Source organism: Tamandua tetradactyla, chromosome 2 (assembly GCF_023851605.1).
Source record: "Tamandua tetradactyla isolate mTamTet1 chromosome 2, mTamTet1.pri, whole genome shotgun sequence".
NCBI lineage: Eukaryota > Metazoa > Chordata > Mammalia > Pilosa > Myrmecophagidae > Tamandua > Tamandua tetradactyla.
The window spans coordinates 97833295-97854251 of record NC_135328.1 but is presented as its reverse complement, the minus strand read 5'-3'; the positions used below and the strand labels follow the sequence as shown (position 1 = coordinate 97854251).

At 40.0% G+C, this 20957-nt stretch overlaps 1 protein-coding gene across 9 annotated transcripts in view; it reads left to right on the top strand.

The window, feature by feature from the left end:
- DOCK8 (dedicator of cytokinesis 8) overlaps window positions 1-20957 on the top strand; it is a 243357-nt gene that overhangs the window by 86859 nt on the left and 135541 nt on the right. For 8 of the 9 annotated variants that reach the window (XM_077148339.1, XM_077148335.1, XM_077148340.1 and 5 more), the window contains 6 exons: window positions 1035-1247; window positions 5276-5361; window positions 9762-9828; window positions 10859-11008; window positions 18855-18935; window positions 19986-20145. In XM_077148339.1, the coding sequence (XP_077004454.1) occupies window positions 1035-1247; window positions 5276-5361; window positions 9762-9828; window positions 10859-11008; window positions 18855-18935; window positions 19986-20145 (757 nt within the window). Of the gene's footprint in view, window positions 1-1034; window positions 1248-5275; window positions 5362-9761; window positions 9829-10858; window positions 11009-12616; window positions 12766-18854; window positions 18936-19985; window positions 20146-20957 lie in introns of those variants that run through there. The other variant, XM_077148343.1, reaches the window with a different exon arrangement.

The following is a 20957-nucleotide window of genomic DNA, read 5'->3' as shown; positions in this document are numbered from 1 at the left end:
AATGTTAATATCTATTATTACATCCTGTTTAGGTTAAATACATCATCTGATCAAGTAGCACTATTATGGGGTAGCTGAGTGTTACATATAACTGTAGCTATAGTTATATAGAAATGTGCAATAGTAGGTCCATTTTGTAGAACTTCGAGATTAACATTCTGCTATACATTTTACAAATCCATCTCTATTCTCACATCCTATTGATTATGGTTATTTATTCTTGGCGAAGTCTTTGTTTAGGTAAGCTGTTCCCAATTACTAATACATTCCTAAAGAAATAAGGCATCTACTATGTGACCAATTTATGAAAGTTTTTTTCAAACAGATTGCCTATAAAAGTGGACACTACTCGAATAGCAAATGCCTTTCCTTTTTCCTTCTCCTCCTCCTTTTTTCTTTCATTCATTCATTCTCTCTCTCTTTTTTTTTTTTTTTTATGACTTCCCTATAACTGTTGCTGAAATTCTGTAGAAAATTGTTCCTCACCCCCCCCCTTTCCATTTTTGGAAACATAATAGTCAGCTTTGGAGTTTATATAAAGTGTCATTTGGAAGGCTCCTGAAAAATCAATCTTATACTGCAGTTTAGAAAACCAAGTTCTGGAGTTGAGATTAGGAGGAGGTATCTTTATGCCCCAGCCTGGCCTTTCTCATCACACTTTCTTCTATCTCTATCCTGCCTGGTAAACAACCAAGCAGTAGAGTATATGTAGGCATGGCTCATAAGAGACTTAGCCACCAGTCTCCAGAAAAGTGCAAGCCCAAAACAAATTGAAACCCAGTGCTGTTTTCAACCCGTTCTTCAAGGACTAGTTTATCTACTTCCGATGAATGAGAAGGAGACATTATATTTTAGGATGTAAAATGACTTCCATACTAGGAAGTCAGAGGTCATGTTTATCAAACCTCCTGTCTGTTCAGAAAACTCTTGAAACCTAAGATTTCATAGTCCTAAAGTGGAGCAGTTGGGGCATCCTAGTTCTTCGGTCCTCATCTTAGACCCACTGTCTCATGAAGACGTGTCTCCTTCTACAGAAAGGTCCTCGCAACATGAATGTGCTGTGCGGTGTGTCCGGGCAAGGCTCCCTCACCGCCTATGGCTTTGACCTCCGCAGCCAGCAGCCGGACCAGCGGCTGGAAAACCTCCTGCAACACGTCAGTGCCGAGGACTTTGAGAGGCAGAACGAGGAGGCCCGGAGAACCAACCGGCAGGCCGAGCTCTTTGCCCTTTACCCGTCAGTGGATGAGGTGGGTGTAACTGTCTCCATGCTGGAGGATTTTAGTGAAGAGCCGGAGAGTCGGGAGGAAAATATTATTTGTTATTACCTTATAGCAGTCTGTGATGTCAATCATTGTTTGATTTCTGGGTCTGTTTTGTTTTGTTTTCCACTAAGGCAAGCTTATGTAATAGCAGAGCCAATAATTGATCATTATACAGGTGGGACCCCAATAAGAATAGCTAGGATTTTCATAACACTTTACCCAACACTTATACCGATACGATCTCATTTAATCCTTAAAACATTTCCAGGGTTTATCTGCAGCAGCTACACTCAGCAAGTCAAACCATTCAGTTATTTGGGGGTGTGTTTTGCTACTAATCCATTAAGACGCAAAGACACATGTTACTTAAGCCTTGATGTTTTTTTAGTGCGGTAAGATTTTTTTTAATGATGTCTATGAGCAAGAGGAGATACCTACTTTGAAAACATTCCAGGCTAAAGTGTTCGCAGTCATGCACCCAATGCAGAGCCCTTTGAGATCTCGATGATCCCTTTCTTCATATATTGGCACTGATGCCAAATGCATGGAGAGGGAAATTTAAGCTTTACCTGTGGTTACTCCCTGGGGTGCACTGATGGGTTGAAGATGACCATTTTTTAATCCATTTGCCTGGTTAGGCTCCTTACGCTTTCTATGAGGCTGTCAGTCTTCCTCTATTACAGGCTGAATATCTATACTTCTGGGTCCTGTAAGAACAGTTAGCCTTGATACCTCCACAGTGAAAATTTTATTAAAAGTACATTTGTAAGAAATAATATTTGGGAAAACTTTGCATAATAGATATACCATCAGTTCATGCCACTAAATACTTGAAATATAGTCCTTAGATCAAGCGAGACCCTCAGAGAGCCTGATTCTGATATCCTGTGGTGTCCTCATCCCTGGGAATTGTGTTTGTTGACTTGCCCTTCAGGGGGCTTACCTATCACTGGTCAGCAAAGAGGGGCAATAAAGGAAGTAATCACATAAAATCCATGATATTGGATCCACTTTGGGAATATTGTTGAGGACCTTGATCTACTCATCATCCAGCAACCCTCTTGATGAAGATCCAAGAAGCAATAACCCGTCAGTCCTTTGGACAAGGAAGAGCTGTGCTTCCCATGATAGAATGTGCACACGCAGAGATTGTGTACCTCTTGTAATTCACTCACCTAAATGCTTGACGTAGAGTCACATTTCTCTTCAGCTCTGTGTGATAGCTTAGTTATAGGGGTCCTAAATTTACCTAAGCTTTCTTTCATTTCCTAGTCCTTATTTTCCACTCACTCTGGTTTTCTGATCTGTTTGTTTTGTTCTGTGGTATGCAAATGCGTCAGTGCCCTCAAATCCTCTTCTGAATGAACCAGGCTGCAAATAAATAAGTATGCCTAATGTGGACTATATTATCATCTCCGTTCTTCAGATTAGAAAAGTAAGAGTCAGATTAAACAATCTGTTCAAGACTCAACAGTGAAATTAGATTATAGAATGGGGACCCTAATGTTCGCTTGTTTTATTTACATATGACATTTTCAAACATGTAATTACAATTCAAAAATGACATAAAAGCCACATTTTATCTCATAATTTTTCCATTTCCATCCACAACTTAAATTTTTATCAGATTTGTTAAGAAATATTAAATCTGACTGATTTTACCTTTCCTTGCATTCCTCACTTGCTTGATCCCTTAATGGAGATGCCAACATGCAACGAAGGGACCCAAAGGGAACACCAGGAGGGGACTGAAAAGGACAAGAATGCTTACAGGGGGATATGAGCTCATCGAAGTCTCCCTCCTGGGTTATATAGAAGGATGTCGAGTCTGAGTTGATGAAAAGAATGATTCTAGATGGTTTTGAAGGAACTTTGTTTTATGGTCTTTGAAACAATACAGAAACTCAATTGGGATTGAAAGTTATAATCTAGGAGAGGTGCTAATTAGGCCTGCTTTAATGAGTGGAAAGGCATGCTTTGTAATTAGTGTGCCAGTCATTTGTAAATTGATATGTCTAATGTGCTCAAGGCTCCTATAATATTTTACCAGCCCTATAATATTCTGAAACTGTCCTGAGATAAAACCGAAGTTGCACTATTAATCTGTACTTTCTCCAAAGAAAGTCCTATGGAAGAAAGGTAAATTTTTGGCCTACTCTGAAATGATTAGAGATGCTTATTTTTCGCAATACATAAATGAGATTACTTTATATTATCATACTTTATTTCCTGATAAGGGAAAGTTAAAGGAGAGGTGAGCTAATATATCCAAATTATGTCTGAGTAAATGAGAGAGGCAAAAATAGAATTCAATCACCAAGCTTCTATAAGGCGAGTTCTTTCTTTAATTCACTTTGAGTCTACAAAAGGCAGACACTGTAATTAGAGGTGATCTAATTATTGAGTTTGCGCAGATTGATCACATACTTAGTCACAGGACATATGCAAGAAAATGGCAGTCTTAATAGGATGATGGGCATGATTTTATTATTATAATGAGGCGTAGGTGACCTGTAAGTTCAAGTCTAAACCACTGCACATGTCAGGTAGGCCCACTTTAGTTACATCCAGTCTTGGTTAGCAAGAGAACTTTAGACTTGAGGCGGATTTGTTCTGGGCTGACCCAAGACCCTTCATTAATAAACGTTAGAGGCTGTCTTTAGTGATTGCAAGATTCTAAAGTTGAAAAACTAGATAAATGGGTACAAACGAAGGTTAGTCACAAGGTTTTTACAATCACAGCAGCAGAAGATAAAGGCTGTACCATCATTATCAGAGATCAAGGCAGCTAGATAACAGTTCAGTGATTTCAGGTACTTCTCTCTGTCTACTCCAATATACCAGAAAGCAAAAAAGGAATATCTATATAAGGATTCAGTAATCAAAATCATCCCTTAGAGCCTAGTTTCTTGGTTACGAAATTAAACGGTTGCTCGGGGGTGTTGGGTGGGAAGCACCCATCATTTATAGCTCAGGAAAATAAAATGAGATGTAGACCTATTCATTCATTAGACCGTGTGAGGCACAGACCACTCGCCAGTGTTTGGATGGCCCAATGCAAGGGCAGGGATCAAGGTTTTCAAGGATTTGCACTGTTTATCTTTGCATATATAAGTGTAGTTAAGATATAGTCATCCTAGGGCGGGCCGTGGTGGCTCAGCGGGCAAAGTGCTTGCCTGCCATGCCGGAGGACCCCGGTTCGATTCCCGGCCCCAGCCCATGTAAAAAACAAACAAACAAACAAAAAATAATAAAATAAAAAAAAAAATGCTTTAAAAAAAAAAAAAAAAAAGATATAGTCATCCTCCAGATTTAGTGTTAAAAGTTGCAGTGGTTACTTGATATTTTCTTAAGTCTTTAGTCCCTATTTGGTAAAATAGGTAGGTTTATCTCCTAACTTGTCATTACTAGGCTTTCCTAGTTTAGGATTTTAGCTAATCTAGTTGGGCATCACTATAGAACCTGTAGATTCAACCCCAAATCTCTATCGTCTATTTAATAAAAAAAACAAACAATGAACCGAAAGACTGTTTTAAATGTTGAAGGCTTTCATCCTCAAAGGAACTATCCTGATTCAGATCTCAAATTTGAAACTCACATATTTACTAGTAAAGCAGGTTGGCAGAAGAAATATTCTGAATATGTACTTAAAGTAAGCAAAAAGTAAAAATTAAAAAAAGCCAACACTAGGCATAAGATTTTGCGATGCCATCTGGTGGGTGTTACTAAGCCACATCCGTGTTCACATTTCCTCCCTTCCTCCCGCAGCCTCTTTGTCTTGTACGCTTGTTTTCTGAAAGGAGAAAATGGTTTTTGTATAATGCTGACTTTGAAGGTTGGGGGTTAGATAACAAACTCTTATAGAACTTACGTGTTAGTCTTCTATTAGAAATGAAGCAAATGCTAACTGGCTTGAGCAGTGGAGGGCAGCCTTCTCTTCCCTGGGTTGACTCCAACTGGACAGCCACCCCTGTGGAAATTCACTAAGGATTTCTTTATGTAATTGATCATAGGAGGATGCCGTGGAAATACGACCAGTACCAGAGTGTCCTAAGGAACATCTGGGCAACAGAATATTGGTCAAGTTGCTGACCCTGAAGTAAGTATGAGTAAACAGGCTACCCACTGCCTTGAGATTCATCTCGCCATTTAGATGCAAGCTGTGTCTTTATCATCAGAGCCTGACTGGGGTGGTGGTGTAAGGAGCTCTCCCAGGAGTTTTCACAATGGCAGACTGGAGAGTAGTGGAAAGAGCAGAGCATAGAGTCAGGTATTTCTGCATTCTACTTCTACCAAGCCTTTGACGGCCACTCCATCACAGTAGGGAAGGCAGACACGATAGGGAAGGCAAGTGAGGCCAGGCACAAAAGGTGATTGAATAAAATGGTCTACATTAAGGAAAATAACAATGAATGCTAGTGGTGTGCTGGAACCTACTGGTGCTAACTCGTAGAGAACTCATTTACCCATCTCTCCCCAAATCCGTGTTCAGTGAAGTCAAGTTGATAGCTTGAAATTGGCCGATGTGGAAGTATTTACACCATGGAAATCAGCAAATGTTTTAAATTAGAGCTTCCCCCTCTCCCCAGAGGCTCATTTGTTAAAAATTTACCAGTTCTCCAAAGAGCACTAGTGAAAGCAGAATGATAAATGCAACTGAAATCACCCTCAGTGCTTGGGGACATGGTAGAACTGTAGCAAAGTATCTTAGGGGATACCCACTGCTAGCTATAGTCGACTCTTTCTATCCAATAAGTAAGCCCATTTTTATTGATTGCCTGATTGTTTTCAAGTGATGCTGGAGGGATTTTTCCTACGTAAGTTTCCGATTTACAAATATATTCTTATTTCTTTTTTAAACACTATTTGATTCAAACAAATCATGTCTGCAGTCTGGATTCATCTTGTAAGCCAATCATTTTGATTGTGTATTCTTATAAGAAAACAATAGTCAGAAGTCCCTATCTATGTGTATTAGTTTTTTATCTGCATATCAAAACATTATCTACATTGTAAAACACATAAAATAGAAATTCTGCACTTTCTAGTTGTGTGAATTATAGTATTTTCTCCCTGTACTCCAATGGATTGTCTTGCATGCCCCCCTGGAGTCCCCGAATGCCTCCCTTCCTCTTTGCAGACTGCTCCTTTAGAGAATTTCTTTGAAGCACAGACCTTTTTGAAAATATTAAAGTTGTAAATGCTTTACCAAGGCAGAATTACATACGCATGACATTTTCACACACCTTATTAGGAGGGCCATCCCTCTCATGAAATCAATTCATGGGCTTCTTAAGTAGCACCTGGTTTGATCTTAGGGAATCTAGATTCTGGATACAAGACTGTGTTTCCATCTCTGAGGACTTCGGTGTTTTTTTGCATGGACAGGCAGCAAGGAATCAAACCTGGGACTCTGGCATGGCAGGCGAGAACTCTGCCACTACGCCACCATCGCCTGCCCCCTCTTTGGGTTTTTGTGTTCTCACGTATAAATGGTGTGGCAAGACTGGAGGGGCTTAATGTCTACCGACCTGAACCTTCAGTGATTCTAATGTGTAGCCTCTCCCAGTTATCCTGCCTCAGGACCCTCAGAACCCCCTGCTCACACGGTGTGGGGGTTCTCTACATGATGTAACCCCCCCTCCCAGCCACTTCTCCAAATGGGGGAGGCAGGGCCTTTTGCCATGCACCTAGGAATGAGCAGCCTATAAGCCAGCTCTGAATCAATCTAGTAATGGGTACTGCAAGGCAGGCTCTAGCCCTTTGGAGCTGACCCAGAAGTGGAGCTGAGCGTGTGGCAGTGTCCGGGAGCTTCAGCAGGCCCAGGTGGAAGTGGCCATTGTCCCGGAAGTCTAGGCTATTGTCTGAGGCGCTCACCCCACCCCCACAGGATGCACAGCTAGGCCACTTTTGGATGCAGTGAGTAACCCTGCCTTTGGGGATTGAGGGGGTTCTCTCCTTGGATGCTTTTCACAAGCCTCCCACACCTTCCCAGTAGAGAAAAGGCAGCTGTTCTCCCAGGTGGGAAAACATGGCCCATTTTGGTAAACATATGTTATTTTAAAAACAAATTGAGTCAGTTGGATTTCTATTAATGGAAATTGTCAAGTGCAATTTTTAGTGAGTTTTTTTTTCTCCCAGCAACCAAAGTAGGATGGAGGTGTTTCCAAGTGTACTTGGCCTGCTCAAGTATCTTAATCAGTAGACATATTAAAGCATATGCAAGAGGGAAGACAGACCAAAGATATGGAGCTGGGTATAACTATTCTAGGTAAACTGGATACAAGAAAGAAACATGTTCTTCTAAGTACACCTAGAATGTTAACAAATGAATAGTAAAAATATAATAATAGTGTTAAAAACACATTTTCCTATTAAACTGTATTTTCAGAATTCTAATTATAAAACTACAGACTTTATCAGTAAGGGAGTTTTGTAAAAGCTGTTGAAATGTATAATTGTCTTCTGTTTTACTTTTGAGAAATATTTAAAGCCTCAAAGATACAGAAAGAATTAGGCCTGGTGCCAGTTCTTATAAATGTGTTTTGTGGCAAGAAAAAAAGATGGCAACAAAATATGTATTTTTTAATTTTGTGTTTTAAGTAGGGGAAGTCTAATTTAAAATTTAGTACCATCTTATGCAAACCAGTCTCAGCTAGGAGTTTTCTTGATAGTGAAACTTCAGTGTGGCATAAAATTTACCAGGAAGCCTGTTTGAAATGCAGTTTTGGGGAGGCAGCCCACCAGCATCTCCTCCAAAAGATTCTGCTTCAGTAATTCCCGAGTGGAACCAAGAAAACTACATTTTGACAGACTCCTCCATTGATTCAAAATGCTAGTTTCTGGGTGGTGCAATGGTAGCTCAGTGGCAGAATTCCTACCTGCCATGATGGAGACCCAGGTTTGATTCCCAATTCCTGCCCATGTGAAAAAAAAGACTATACTTGGAGAAACACTGGTTGAAAAAACTCAGGTTCTGTGATCAGAAATGTCTGGCTCAAAACCTGACCCTGCCACTACCTGACTTTGGACCCTTTGGCAAGTTAATCTCTCTGAGCCTCAGTTTTCTAGTCTGTAAAGTGGGAATGATATCTACATTACTGTATTGTTGTGAAGAGTAAAGGAATTGATGTGTCTAAAGCACATTATCACAGCATATTTGCAAGTAGTTAATAAATGTTAATTCCCTTTTTCTCTCTCTGAATTGCAGAGAACTTGACACTTAGTACCGACCAAAGATTATCATAGCAATATTCAGACCCTCTGTGTATCAGGGAACACACAATTAAGTGCAAGTTGACCATCTCAGGCAATTGTGTATATACCTTAAAGCACCCAATTAATGTGCTATTACTGAACAATAGAAAGAATAATCCTAGAAATCCCTGGCATTATTTTTAAAGTACATTCACACACTTGATCTTACCGGATCCTTTCAAAAACCCTGGGAAAGAGGAAGGCCATAAGAAAATGAAGCTGGGAAAGGTAAGTGACCTGATTAGGATGCCAGAATTAGCAGGCGGTGGGAAAAGGAACAGAGCCCAGCTCTGACTCAGCACCCTGGAACTCTACCATTCCTCCAAACTGCATCATTTCCAAGAGAGCCATTTGACCAACTACCCCCTTTTGCCTATGCTTATTCTCTGTTCAAATATTCTTCTAAAAAGTCCTCTTTTGAGACAAAGCTATCCATTGATGAGATTATCCTCTCACACATGCCTTGAAACTAACTTTGGCCTTCTTTGCATGACATCTGAGGCAAGCATGGTCCTGAACTTCTTCACTGGTAAAGTCCAAGTTCACACGTTGTTAAGTTGAGAAACTTGGAAGGGGCACGTCTGTGTTCCATGAGCATCCTATACCAAGTGGCCGAATTATGCTTTGGGTATGCATTTGCCTCAAACCCACCATCTCAACAGGGCTCAGCAATTCAGGCCAGTGGAGCTCCTCTCTCTAGCTTTCACAGGGTCCTGTGTTTACCAGCAGTGGTCACTCCTCTGCCCCCAACTCAGTACAGTATCTCCCTGGCAATGAAGTTAGGAAAGGCCAGACATTCATCCATGTCTTGTCCAAGGAAAAACAACTGAACTTTTTTTTGAACAATCTAGAATAGAATAATGTATTGCTATTATCCTAGCAGTAAAATATAAAGACCTGGGATAGAAACTCTACCCTCCAAAAATACAGCAGAGGAAATTATAAGGAGTGCTATGCCGGACCAACCAAAGGTTCATTGAGGTGGTTCTCTCTTGCAATAGCACTGACAAGCATTTTTCAGGAGAATGTATGATCCACCACAATCTCAAATGATAGGAATTTTCCACAAACCTCCCATATTGCTTCATTAATATCCCAGTGTGATTCCCATATGCATGGAGTTATCCAAGCATTTCTGAAAACCATTGACATTTGTAACCAGTTTATATATGCAGGCACTTTCAGAAAATCCAAAATTAGCTACATTAAAACTATAGAGATTTTTTTCTCTCACTCTAACAGGTTTGAGATTGAAATTGAGCCTCTGTTTGCCAGCATCGCCCTCTATGATGTTAAAGAAAGGAAAAAGGTAAGCTACCCTTACCTAGAAGCAAAGAAACAACCCACCCCTGAGGCACGCATATCATTCATGAGTCTTTGGGTTCATGTTTTTAAATTTAATTTCCGTGCGGCCAAACACATCAGATTTGAAAGCAGATGAACTTTGATGTGAAGTCTCGGCCTGAGCAGCCACTTCTCAGCTAGAACTATCAGTGAGGAAGGGGAAAGCAGACTCTGTGGCAGGGAGCTATCTCCTCCATTATACAAAATCCAAATATCTAGTGGCTCTTGCATTATGTCACACTAGTGAGCCAAGACACTGAGTGTGTCGTGTCCTTCCTTAAAACCATTAACAGATCCTCATTACCTGCAGAACTAAGAACAAACTCTTTGGTTTCCGTGTCAGCCGTTCCTCAGCATGGATCGCATCTCTCTCCTTTTTCTCTAGAGGCTGTGCAGAGTCTGACTGGACCACTCGTGTTAGCTAAGCCCATCCTGGCTTGCAGCCTCGGAGGTTTTGTCTGTGCGGTGACCTCTCCCTGGCACACCCTCACCCTCTGCCTCTCCAAGGCCAGTCTCACATGCCTCCTTCCATGAAAACCTTTACCGCTCACCCTAGCTAGAAGTCATCTCCTACTCCTTCAAATTTTCATCATGCTTTTTATTTGCAAGAGCGTGGTCACTTTTTTATATTGCTTTTACTGTAGTTAGTTACATTTTTGTCTTTTCCCTCATTCTTGATTATAAATTAGTTAAGAACAGAAGCATTATCCTGCTCTTTTTTAGTGCAGTACCTAAAACATCACTGAAACTCAGGAAAGACTGACAGGTTAATACAATTGTAACTGTTTCAGGAATATCTTCCAAGGGCTCCAAAATATCTAAATATTGTGACAAAATATATATCAGATTTTCCAATGGCAGCTCAGTATGAAACATATCCATGATTATATTTATCTGACAGGTGAAATTTATCTCTTTTTTCACTCTTTTTAAACATGTTTAGACTATAAAAATAGTGGATCTAACTTATTCTTTGTTTTGCTGCTTATTTACAGATCTCAGAAAATTTCCACTGTGACCTGAACTCTGACCAGTTCAAGGGATTTCTGCGCGCTCACACCCCTTCCGTGGCCCCCTCGAGTCAGGCCAGATCTGCAGTGTTCTCTGTCACCTATCCGTCCTCAGACATCTACCTGGTAGTGAAGGTAGGTACGCAGCATCCGATCTGCACATACTGTTGCTTCCCGTGCATGTTTGGGATGAGAAAGATGTCAGAGAACAGGTCTACTTATCTTCTGTGAGATCCACTTTGTTTCCTTCTTAACTTCCCTCTTTTCCTCCGGTACAAACATGTTCTCTGTTGGACGCTAGAAAGACTGGGTTTGGGAGCCATCCAGTCCTAGGTTTGAATCCTGGCTTTGCAAATGAGTAGCTATATGATTTGGAGCAATCAAGTGACATCTCTGAGACTTAGTTTCCTCATCTGTAAAGCAGGGATAGTAACACCGACTTCAAAGGGTCGTTATGAATAGGGACTAAAGCCTCGTACATCATAGGCACCTTTCCCTCTTAGCAGGGAAGATATCCCCAGCTGTGCACCTCTAGGAGGATGCAGTGGAGAAAGGAACAAATCTTTCTGGAGTTTCCTAATAATATTCACATTTTCCCAGAGACCCATAGTTAAATGTTCCCAGGTTCCAGGCTTTGACCATTTGAGATGGGGGCTGTGATTTTCAGGTTTCACTCTCCCTTTTTATCACCCTCTCAGACAATGAATACTCTAGTGAGAATCAAAATCTGTGGGACAGTTATGAGGAGGAGAACTTTAATTCTAGACTGTACATGTTGCTGATTTAAGAGAACTGGAACCCCTGTCTACCCAACAAAATGACTGATTAGAAGTTATCAAGAACAGGTAGGCATGGCAAGATGGCAGTGTAAGGAGGTGTGGAATTTAGTTCATCCTCCAGGACACTAATCAATAGGAACAGTATGGACAACTGCTGGGGGAACATGAGCAACTGTGCGTATGTCACACACCAGCCTGAAATGAGTGGAACAGCTAAGATCCCACACAGAACTCTAAGTTTCCCAAGCCACAGAGACTGGCGCCCCTCCCCCGCAGGCACGGCAGGCTTGTTCCCTGAGGGAAGAAGGAAAAATGCTACTAGGATCAAGGAAGGTAGCTCAACCCAGCTCCAGTTTCCCTCCTATGAGATAATCCAATCAGTTGCAGACTTTTAAGGAAGAAGAGAGACTTCATTGCTTCTTCAGCCAGAAAGTCTCATCTATGGAGTTCGTCCAAACCCTTCACCGGAGCTGCCAGCTTCACGGGCTGCCTACTTATTTTGGGCTTTTCCTTTCCCAAGGTTGCATGAGACACCTTTATATATCTCATATTTATAGATATCTCCTGTTGGTTCTGTTTCTTTAGAGAACCCTGACTAATATAAGGCTAAAGACTGAGGCAGGATAACTTAAGAATGCGTAGAGTAGGCAGTGATGGTGATTATTTGTACAAATATAACCATCTTTTTGCATGAGGGAGAACAAATTAATGTTAACATTGCAAGGTATTCAAAATGCAATGCTAGGAAAGAATACAATCAGTGCAAGCTAGGGTCTATAGTTACCAGCAACACTGTAATATGCAATATGCCAAAACTAAATGTCAATAAGCAGGGGGTACAGGGGAGGGGTATGGAATTCTTTGCCGAGGAAAAGGAAATGTCTTTATATAGATTGTGGTGGTGAAGGCATGGCTCTGTGATTATACCAGGAACCATTGATTTTTTTTTTTAGGTTAGATTGTATGATGTGTGAATAAAACTGTTTAAAAATGAACAGATGGCTCCGGAGGCAGAGTGCCTGCCTGCCGTGCCGGAGACCCAGGTTCGATTCCTGGTGCCTGCACAAGCAAGAAAAAAAAAGAATGAACAGAGATAGAAGAGCTGGAGAAAATGTAAGGAAAGAGATGTACCTGTTTACTCACATGGTGGGGAAGCAGAGTGGGGTAGCCCTTGTGGAGGGCAGTGTGTTGGTTCTGCAGGAGGCTAGGGGTGCAGGTGTCATACGTGCTGGTTTGAATCTATTATGTACCCCAGAAAAGTCATGTTTTAATCCTGGTCCAGTCTTGTAGGAACAGCCATTTTTTTTTTTATCCTGATCCAATCTTGTAGGAACAGCCATTTATTTTGATCCTGATTCAATAATGTAGGTTGGATTAGATTATCTACATTCAATAATGTGGGTCTGATTAGGTTATCTCCATGGAGATGTGACACACCCAATTGTAGTTGTTAACATTTGGTTAAATGAAGATGTGACTCCACCCGTTCCAGGTGGGGCCTTGATTAGATTACTGGAATCCTTTAAAAGAGGAAATGTTCTGGAGAGACAGAATGACAGAGTCTAGAGATGTGACAGAAGCCTCAGAGCCGACAGAAACTTCGTGGCAGAGCTGACACAGATGATGATATGTGGAGAACAGAGACACGGATGTTTGGAGATGTTTGGAGCCCAGCAGACCTCACCATGAGATGTTAAGTGAGCCAGAACCTGGAGAGAGCCAAAGGAGGCCAAGAGATGAAAGTCAGCCCCAGAGAAGCAAAGTGAGGAACCCCCACAGGAACAGAGACTGAAAGCAATGGCGCCCAGGAGCAAGGGACCAGCAGATGCCAGCCATGTGACTACCCACCTGACAGAGGTGTTACTGACCCATCAGCCTTTCTTAAGTGAAGGTAGCCTCTTGTTGGTGTCTTAATTTGGACACTTTTCACTTCCATAGAACTGTAAGCTTGTATCTTATTAAATTCCCCTTTTTAAAAACCATTCCAACTTGGATATATCATATTCTGGCCACTTGCAAACTAACACACCGTAAGATCCTGCAACCCCATTCCTATGTGTATACTTGGAAGAACTGAGAGTGGGGACACAAATGGACATTTGCACACTAGTGCTTATGACAGCATGTTCACAGTCTGCAGTGGATGGAGTTGGCCTAAGGGATGGACTGAGGAATGGAAGGGAGAACTGTGGTGTATGCATACAAAAGGATTGCAAGAAGGAATGAAGTTGTGAGGCATACAACTAGGGTAATGAACCTTGAGGACTGTATGTTGAATGAAATATCAGAAACAAAAAGACAAATATCATCTCTCACTCATATGGACTAACTGTAATATATAAACTCAGAGAATTGAAGTTGAGAACATGTGTTATCAGATTGGGGCCTATTTTAAAGGTTCCTAGATTGTAAGTTCTTGCAGCAGTCACATATTTCCAAGAGTTGTAACTGTTATTCCTAAATTCTGAGATGCTGAGCTATTTATATTTAACCTGGCCGTTCCCTGGGACTTGAGGTGTTTGTGTGACACCCGAGACTCAGAGTTAGAGCTCTAAAGCATGAAAGTCAGCATTACCCTATACAACAAGTGTTTAAAAAGTGATCAGGGTGGGCCACGGTGGCTCAGCAGGCAAGAATGCTTGCCTGCCATGCCAGAGGACCCAGGTTCAATTCCTGGTGCCTGCCCATGTAAAAGAAAAAAAAAAAAAAACATTAAAGAGAGCCATCAGAATTGATCAGAAACCTTGGGCGGGCCACAGTGGCTCAGCAGGTAAGAGTGCTTGCCTGCCATGCCCAAGGACCCAGGTTCGATTCCCAGTACCTGCCCACATTAAAAAAAAAAAAAAAAAAAAAAAAAAGTGATCAGACTTCAGCTAGAGATATGAATGTGTCTCATCTGGATAGGACTAATGTAAATCAGAAACAGGCTAAAAGACAATATGATCTGTATTTTAAAACTTAAACTCTTGTGTGAGAGCAAAGTAAGAGATGTCTATTTGGTGAAAAATGTGTATTTTGGTAGCACATTATATAATTTAAATTGTTTGGTCAGTTTATTTGAATACCATAACGACATGAAATCTTGAATAGGAAGTGAGATCTTGTTGGTTTGTACAGGTTAGTGTGACACCCTGGTACATCCCAGAGTAATTTGGGCAGAGAATAAAGAAGTATTTGCAAAGTTCCCCTGAGGGATTAGGGAGAAAGGAGGAAATGTTAAACTTCCCCATCTGGGGATTTCCTGATATTCTCACAAGCATTGGGGACAACCGATTCAATAGGCTGAGACTTCGATCTTGAGGTTCACCCCTCTGAAACTCAAGAGTCACCCCAAGAAAACCTCTTTTGTTGCTCAGATGTGACCTTTCCCTCGAAGCCAACTCAGCAGGTGAACTCATTGTCCTCACCCCTACATAGGACATGACTCCCAGGGGTGTAAATCACCCTGGCAACATGCAACATTACTCATGGGATGAGCCAGGACCCGGCATCATGGAATTGAGCAAGGCTTCTTGACGAGGAGGAAGAGAGAAATGAGACAAAATAAATTTTAAGTGGCTGAGAGATTTCAAACAGAGTCGAGAGGTTATCCTGGAGGTTATTCTTATGCATTATATAGATATCCCTTTTTAGTTTATGGTGTGTTGGAGTGGCTAGAGGGAAGCACCTGAAACTGTTAAACTGTGTTCCAGTAGCCTTGAGTCTTGAAGATAATTGTATAACATATATAGCTTTTACAATATGCCTGGTAATTGTGGAAACCCTGTGGCTTGACAACCTTTATCTAAGGTATGAACAGATGAGTGAAAAAATTAAGGACAAAAAGTAAATAAATAATAGAGGGGTATGAGTGGTAAAGAAAAATGTGGGTAGATTGAAATACCACTGGTCAATGAAGGGTAGGGGTATGAGATGTATGTGGTTTTTTTTTTCTTTTTTCTTTTTATTTCTTTTTCTGGAGTGATGCACATGTTCTAAAAATGATCATAGTGATGAGTACACAACTATATGACAATATTGTGAGCCATTGATTGTATACTTTAGATGGACTGTGTGGTGCGTGAAGATATCGCAATAAAAATATGTTTTAAAAAACAAGTTAATACATGTTGTGTTGCTAGTTCTTCTAAACTGATGCAAATGTACTAAGAAACGATGATCATGCATCTATGTGATGATGTTAAGAATTACTGATTGCATATGTAGAATGGTATGATTTCTAAATGTTGGGTTAATTTCTTTTTTTTCTTTTTTCCGTTAATTAATAAAAAAATTAATTAATTAATTAAAAAAAACAAGTTAATACAAACAAACATGGGTATTTTCCTACCTTACAGCAAATAATTAGTCTCATGGGCTTTTTACAGTATAGTAAGATGTAAATAAAATTTCTGGGGGTTTTCATGCCATGGACATCTAGCCTTCCATTTTTGGAACATTTTATAATTAACACAATGTTTTGTGTACATAATCTCTCGTTTCCCTGATGATCCCATGGGGGTCAGGTGACGTGAATGTCACTAAGCAATGACACATGTCTTTCCACTCTACTGATTAGCGTCCTTAAAGCCATTTTACAAAAATCCTGAGAGGCCACTGTAGCTTGCCTAGAACTTATTTAAGCTTTTAAAAGGTATAGTTAAGGGTGGGCCATGGTGGCTCAGCAGGTAAGAGTGCTTGCCTGCCATGCCCGAGGACCCAGGTTCGTTTCCCGGTGCCTGCCCATGTATTAAAAAAAAAAAAAAAAAAGTATAGTTAAAATTCTCTTGTTAGAAAGGAGCTTTTTCAAAAAGCTTTCAACTTTAATGTGTGTTCTTTTCATTGCATTATATAGACATACAGGGAATAGGATGAAATTGGCTTAAGGCCCACTATAGCACCACTGTAATTGCATTCAAAATTCTCTGTCAGCTTGGGAAACCACAGAAGCCTACATTAGTTGCCTGTGGTGCCAAATTTATTTTGAGTTCCATTTCCCAGTGGTTGACTTTATTTTGGTTGATCCATGGTAAACCATGAAATATCAGAGGTTACCTATTGGTTACTATTACTTACTAAGCATGTCCCAAATTTTTCAAATGTAATTTTGGCTACCATGAACATATTCCAAACTATCTGGATACATTTAAGAAATTTGACATCTATCTACGCAACCAGACAGTCCTTGGTTTGCTTTGATTGTTTTTATTTTTTGCTTCCTTACCCCGCTGAATTACAGTAAGTAGTATCATAATATTTATCATACTTAGTCAATGTCATTCAATAAAGAGGGCTTCTTTCTTCTTTTATTAATTCCAAAGCTGAATACCAGGATCTTAACAGTATTTTAGGAAGTCACTTCATTCACATATTACATGTGAATGAAGGGTTTAATTCAGCACTTTGTGAAATAGATAAAATGATTTGTTTCTCAATTGAAGGAGAAAGAGTAAGAATGGGAGTGAATCTGAAGCTTTTAAAAAAACTTTAAAAAAAGACATGCCAGGCATCAAACCTCCCCTCATCAGTTAGGAAGAGAGTAGCATCTATGTCTTAAAGGTTCTTTTTCTCAGGTATTCTGATTTGTACCTTCTCCCTACCTTCCTTGATAATGAGGACTCCTGCATTTCATTAGACACTACACTTTCCACCTAAACCATGAAGGACCCCAGGGGACCTTTCTGTTGGCCTGCAGCTCCAGGGGTTACCCGTTCAACCATGAGGGGAATTACATCTGCTGGTCTGATCACTCTGGATTCGGCCAGATTCTGGGGTCCCCTCTCCTGTAGATCCTTCACTCTATACTGCCTGAGGGCCAAGCCATGGCAGTCCCATCCCACATCCAGGCCTTAACTTATAAATTCTCAATCTCTATTCAAAGTTCATTTTAACGTCCACATTTTATCCGTTGACTTCATGGAAAAAAGGGCTTCCTTCCAATTTTCTCTACAAACCCCTTTGAGTTTCAAGAAAACAGAGATTGTATCCATGTGGGCATTACCTTTTCTCCCCAGCAGCTACCACGTGGAAGGCACTCAACAAATAGTTCATGAGGGAATGAATGAGGGAATGCTTGCTAACTAACAGGAATACCTTTCAGCCCCTAGTTTAAGTGTCATGTGTCTATTTTATCGACTTGGTGCATCTTTCAGGAGAATCAAACTTCTCTTCATGCAACGGCATGGGAGAGTGTTTTTTTTAAGTGACTTTTGTGAGGAAAGAGGCTTCCTGTCTGGGATTCTGCCTGAAACGGATGCCCATTGAACACCCCCTTGCTACTTCCTTTGAAACCGCATTAAACATCCCTTCAAACTATTCTCATTTAAATACGTTTTGCCTAATTCATAGCCCTTACCTATTGGAATATGTTGACCCAAATTTCTTCTTCAAGGACCATTACAACTAATGACAGAGTTAAATCCTCTTATTTTTCTCTTCCATATCTTCAGTTAAATTAAATTTTCGTTGAGCAGAGGGTTCGGAAATTTCATTTTGCGGTTCTTTCTCCTAAACATGGTGCCCAAACATTTTGGCAATTGGCCAGGCAGACCCTTTACCTGAAGCAGATTGGAAGGCGGCCCTTGGGGGTAACATCCGTTCATATAACCAGTCGCTCACTAAAGTGAGAGGTGGCGCCATCCCGCTGCTTTTGACCTTCTTTCTAGAACTATTAAATGCAGAGAAGCAGCCCTAAAAGGAAATATAAGGGAGACAACTACAGATAATTTATTCTGTTCATTTATTTCTTTTGTAGAAGGTTTTCGTCTCTAACCTGACTTTCAGAGAGACCATATCTCATTTTTACATTGAAAGCTATAATAAAGAAAATGAGTTTTTCACTTCCTACATGTGTCTCATGTGCTTTGTTTCATAAAATAACTGTTATTACATTTTTATTGTAGGTATAATACATGTTTATTGTTTAAAATAGAAAATATTCAGAAGTGATAGGAAGAAAATAAAAATCACATATGATCCACCATACAAAGATAATGACCATTAACATTTGCTGTGCATGTTCTATCCTCCTTTAAATATGCCTTTAGGTTTTTTTTTTAATATAAAACTGGGTAATAGTCTTCATACTATTTTTTAATCAAAAACACGCCATGGACATCTTCTCATGTTATCAAATATTGTCATTAAGTATCATTTTGCTTGTTGCGTAGATTCCAATGTATGGATGCAATTCATGAGCTTTATTTTAATGTTTTTATTGGTAGATTGAAAAAGTCCTTCAGCAGGGAGAGATTGGAGACTGTGCAGAACCCTACATGGTTCTCAAAGAAAGTGATGGTGGAAAGGTATGATATTTTGAGTATTGTTAAATGGTGACATCTTAGAATAAACAGATTGTTTTCACAAGTGTTCCACCCAATAGTTAATGGAATATAGTCTATATTATGTTCCCAGGTGAGACATTAATAAGTTATATTTAAACAAAAAAAGGAAGAGAAACTAGTATGATAAATTTGAAAAGATATACAATACCTTTTTCATCATTCAGAAACAACCTTATTAACACATCGGCATCTTATCCTAGAAATGTTGTGACTACACGGACATTCACACCCGCACAATTAAAAGAAATCCAATATTGAACTCACTTATGATGATAGGCACCAATCACTGATGATAAAATACATTAGTTGTACATTATACCAATGTATAATTAAGAAACTTGGCCAGGTCAAAGCCCCGTTCTGTTGTCTAGCGTCTGTGGTTCTGAGCGAGATGGTTGGAAGAGCCATGGTGACCCTCAGAACTAACAGTGCCACAGCTCCGCTGGCCTTCCTCAAGAGCCCAGGCACCCATCCTCTCTGGTATGGAAGACTGGAAATTGACGGTAACTACTGTACACCGTAAATCCATTAGCACAGCATAGAAACTGTGTCTGTGAGAGGGAGATCTTCTGTCAGCACCAATTTGCAAATGCTCCCAATGTGATTTTAAAAGAGGACCTTTCTGATATAAGACTTTACCTATTCAGCCCTACCACAGACTCATATATTTCAAATGAATTACTGAGCTCAAGGCATGTATTTCAAATAAATCTGTTCCTTTGTTCTGAATTTAGAAAGAACATCTTAGAAGTGTTAACCTAAAAAAGGAAGTTGTTAGGAAACTTTATATGTCATTTTGGAGATTTCCAAGCTAACTTTTGAAAAACAGGTTAGCTGGGGAGTTTGGCAAATGATATGCAAAATTTTTTATCACAAGATTCCGTCATGTGAATCCAAATCACGTAGCAACCCACTAAAAGAAGCACTCTTTGATTAGCTGGTAAAACAAGCATCAGATGTATTTTTAGCTGGAGGTGTATTTACTGATTGTTACTTTTCATTTACCTCTAGAGTAAAGAAAAGGTTGAAAAACTAAAAGTTCAAGCTGAGTCCTTCTGCCAGCGTTTGGGAAAATACCGGATGCCCTTTGCCTGGGCTCCCATAAGCTTAACAAGCTTCTTCAATGTTTCCACCCTCGAAAGGGAGGTAACCGACGTGGAGGCCATGGTTGGTAAGAGTTTCACCTGCAGTGGGAGGCAAAGAACTCCCCCGTTGTAGCAATTCTAAGGCCAACTGCTTATTATTGGGCAATTGGGTAGTGATGGGGTCTGGGGAGTGAGAAGGAAGTAGGAGATAAATAGGATGAAACACAGTATGGCCGACATACATATGTATGATTACACAGCGAGCCCCAAAGCAATGATCATGAAACTTTGTGGAATTTAAATATAATCTTTTATAGTATGATTTTTTTTGGTTGGAAATTTCTGGATGATTTGGCACTTTAAAAGATTAATTTTCAGTAGCCACCCCTTCCTGATAGAAAAATTCTTCAAAATAACAAGAAAATGTAGTAACCATCTATATAGTGTAGTTAAAAAAAGGCAACATGGTCTAAATCTAAGAGAAGCCATCTGTCACAAGGGCTTAAAAAACAAAACTCAGGTTTCTCAGCACAGTTTCTTTGGCCAAGTGCGATTAAAAAAAGAAGAAGAAGAAGAAGCCAAATAATTATCTAGTTATTCCTCCATTTTATTTAGTGTATTTCCCTTTTTCATCATCACATCTTTAATCTGAATTGCTAATTTTTTAACAGTTTGGGTACTGAGCTGATCAAGAAGGTTAAAGATTTTTCAATTAGACCTACTACTACCAACTGTGGCAGAGTTTCTGTTTTCCTAAAGGTCTTGTATCCAGAAAATATTTGAATCTGTGTTCCGGTTTCTCACTCATTTCTTAGCTCTGCAACTTCTGGAAGTTGCATTCTGTGTTGGAGTGGAAAAAAACATATTTTGTTATTGCTGCTGCAATTTTGTTATTTTG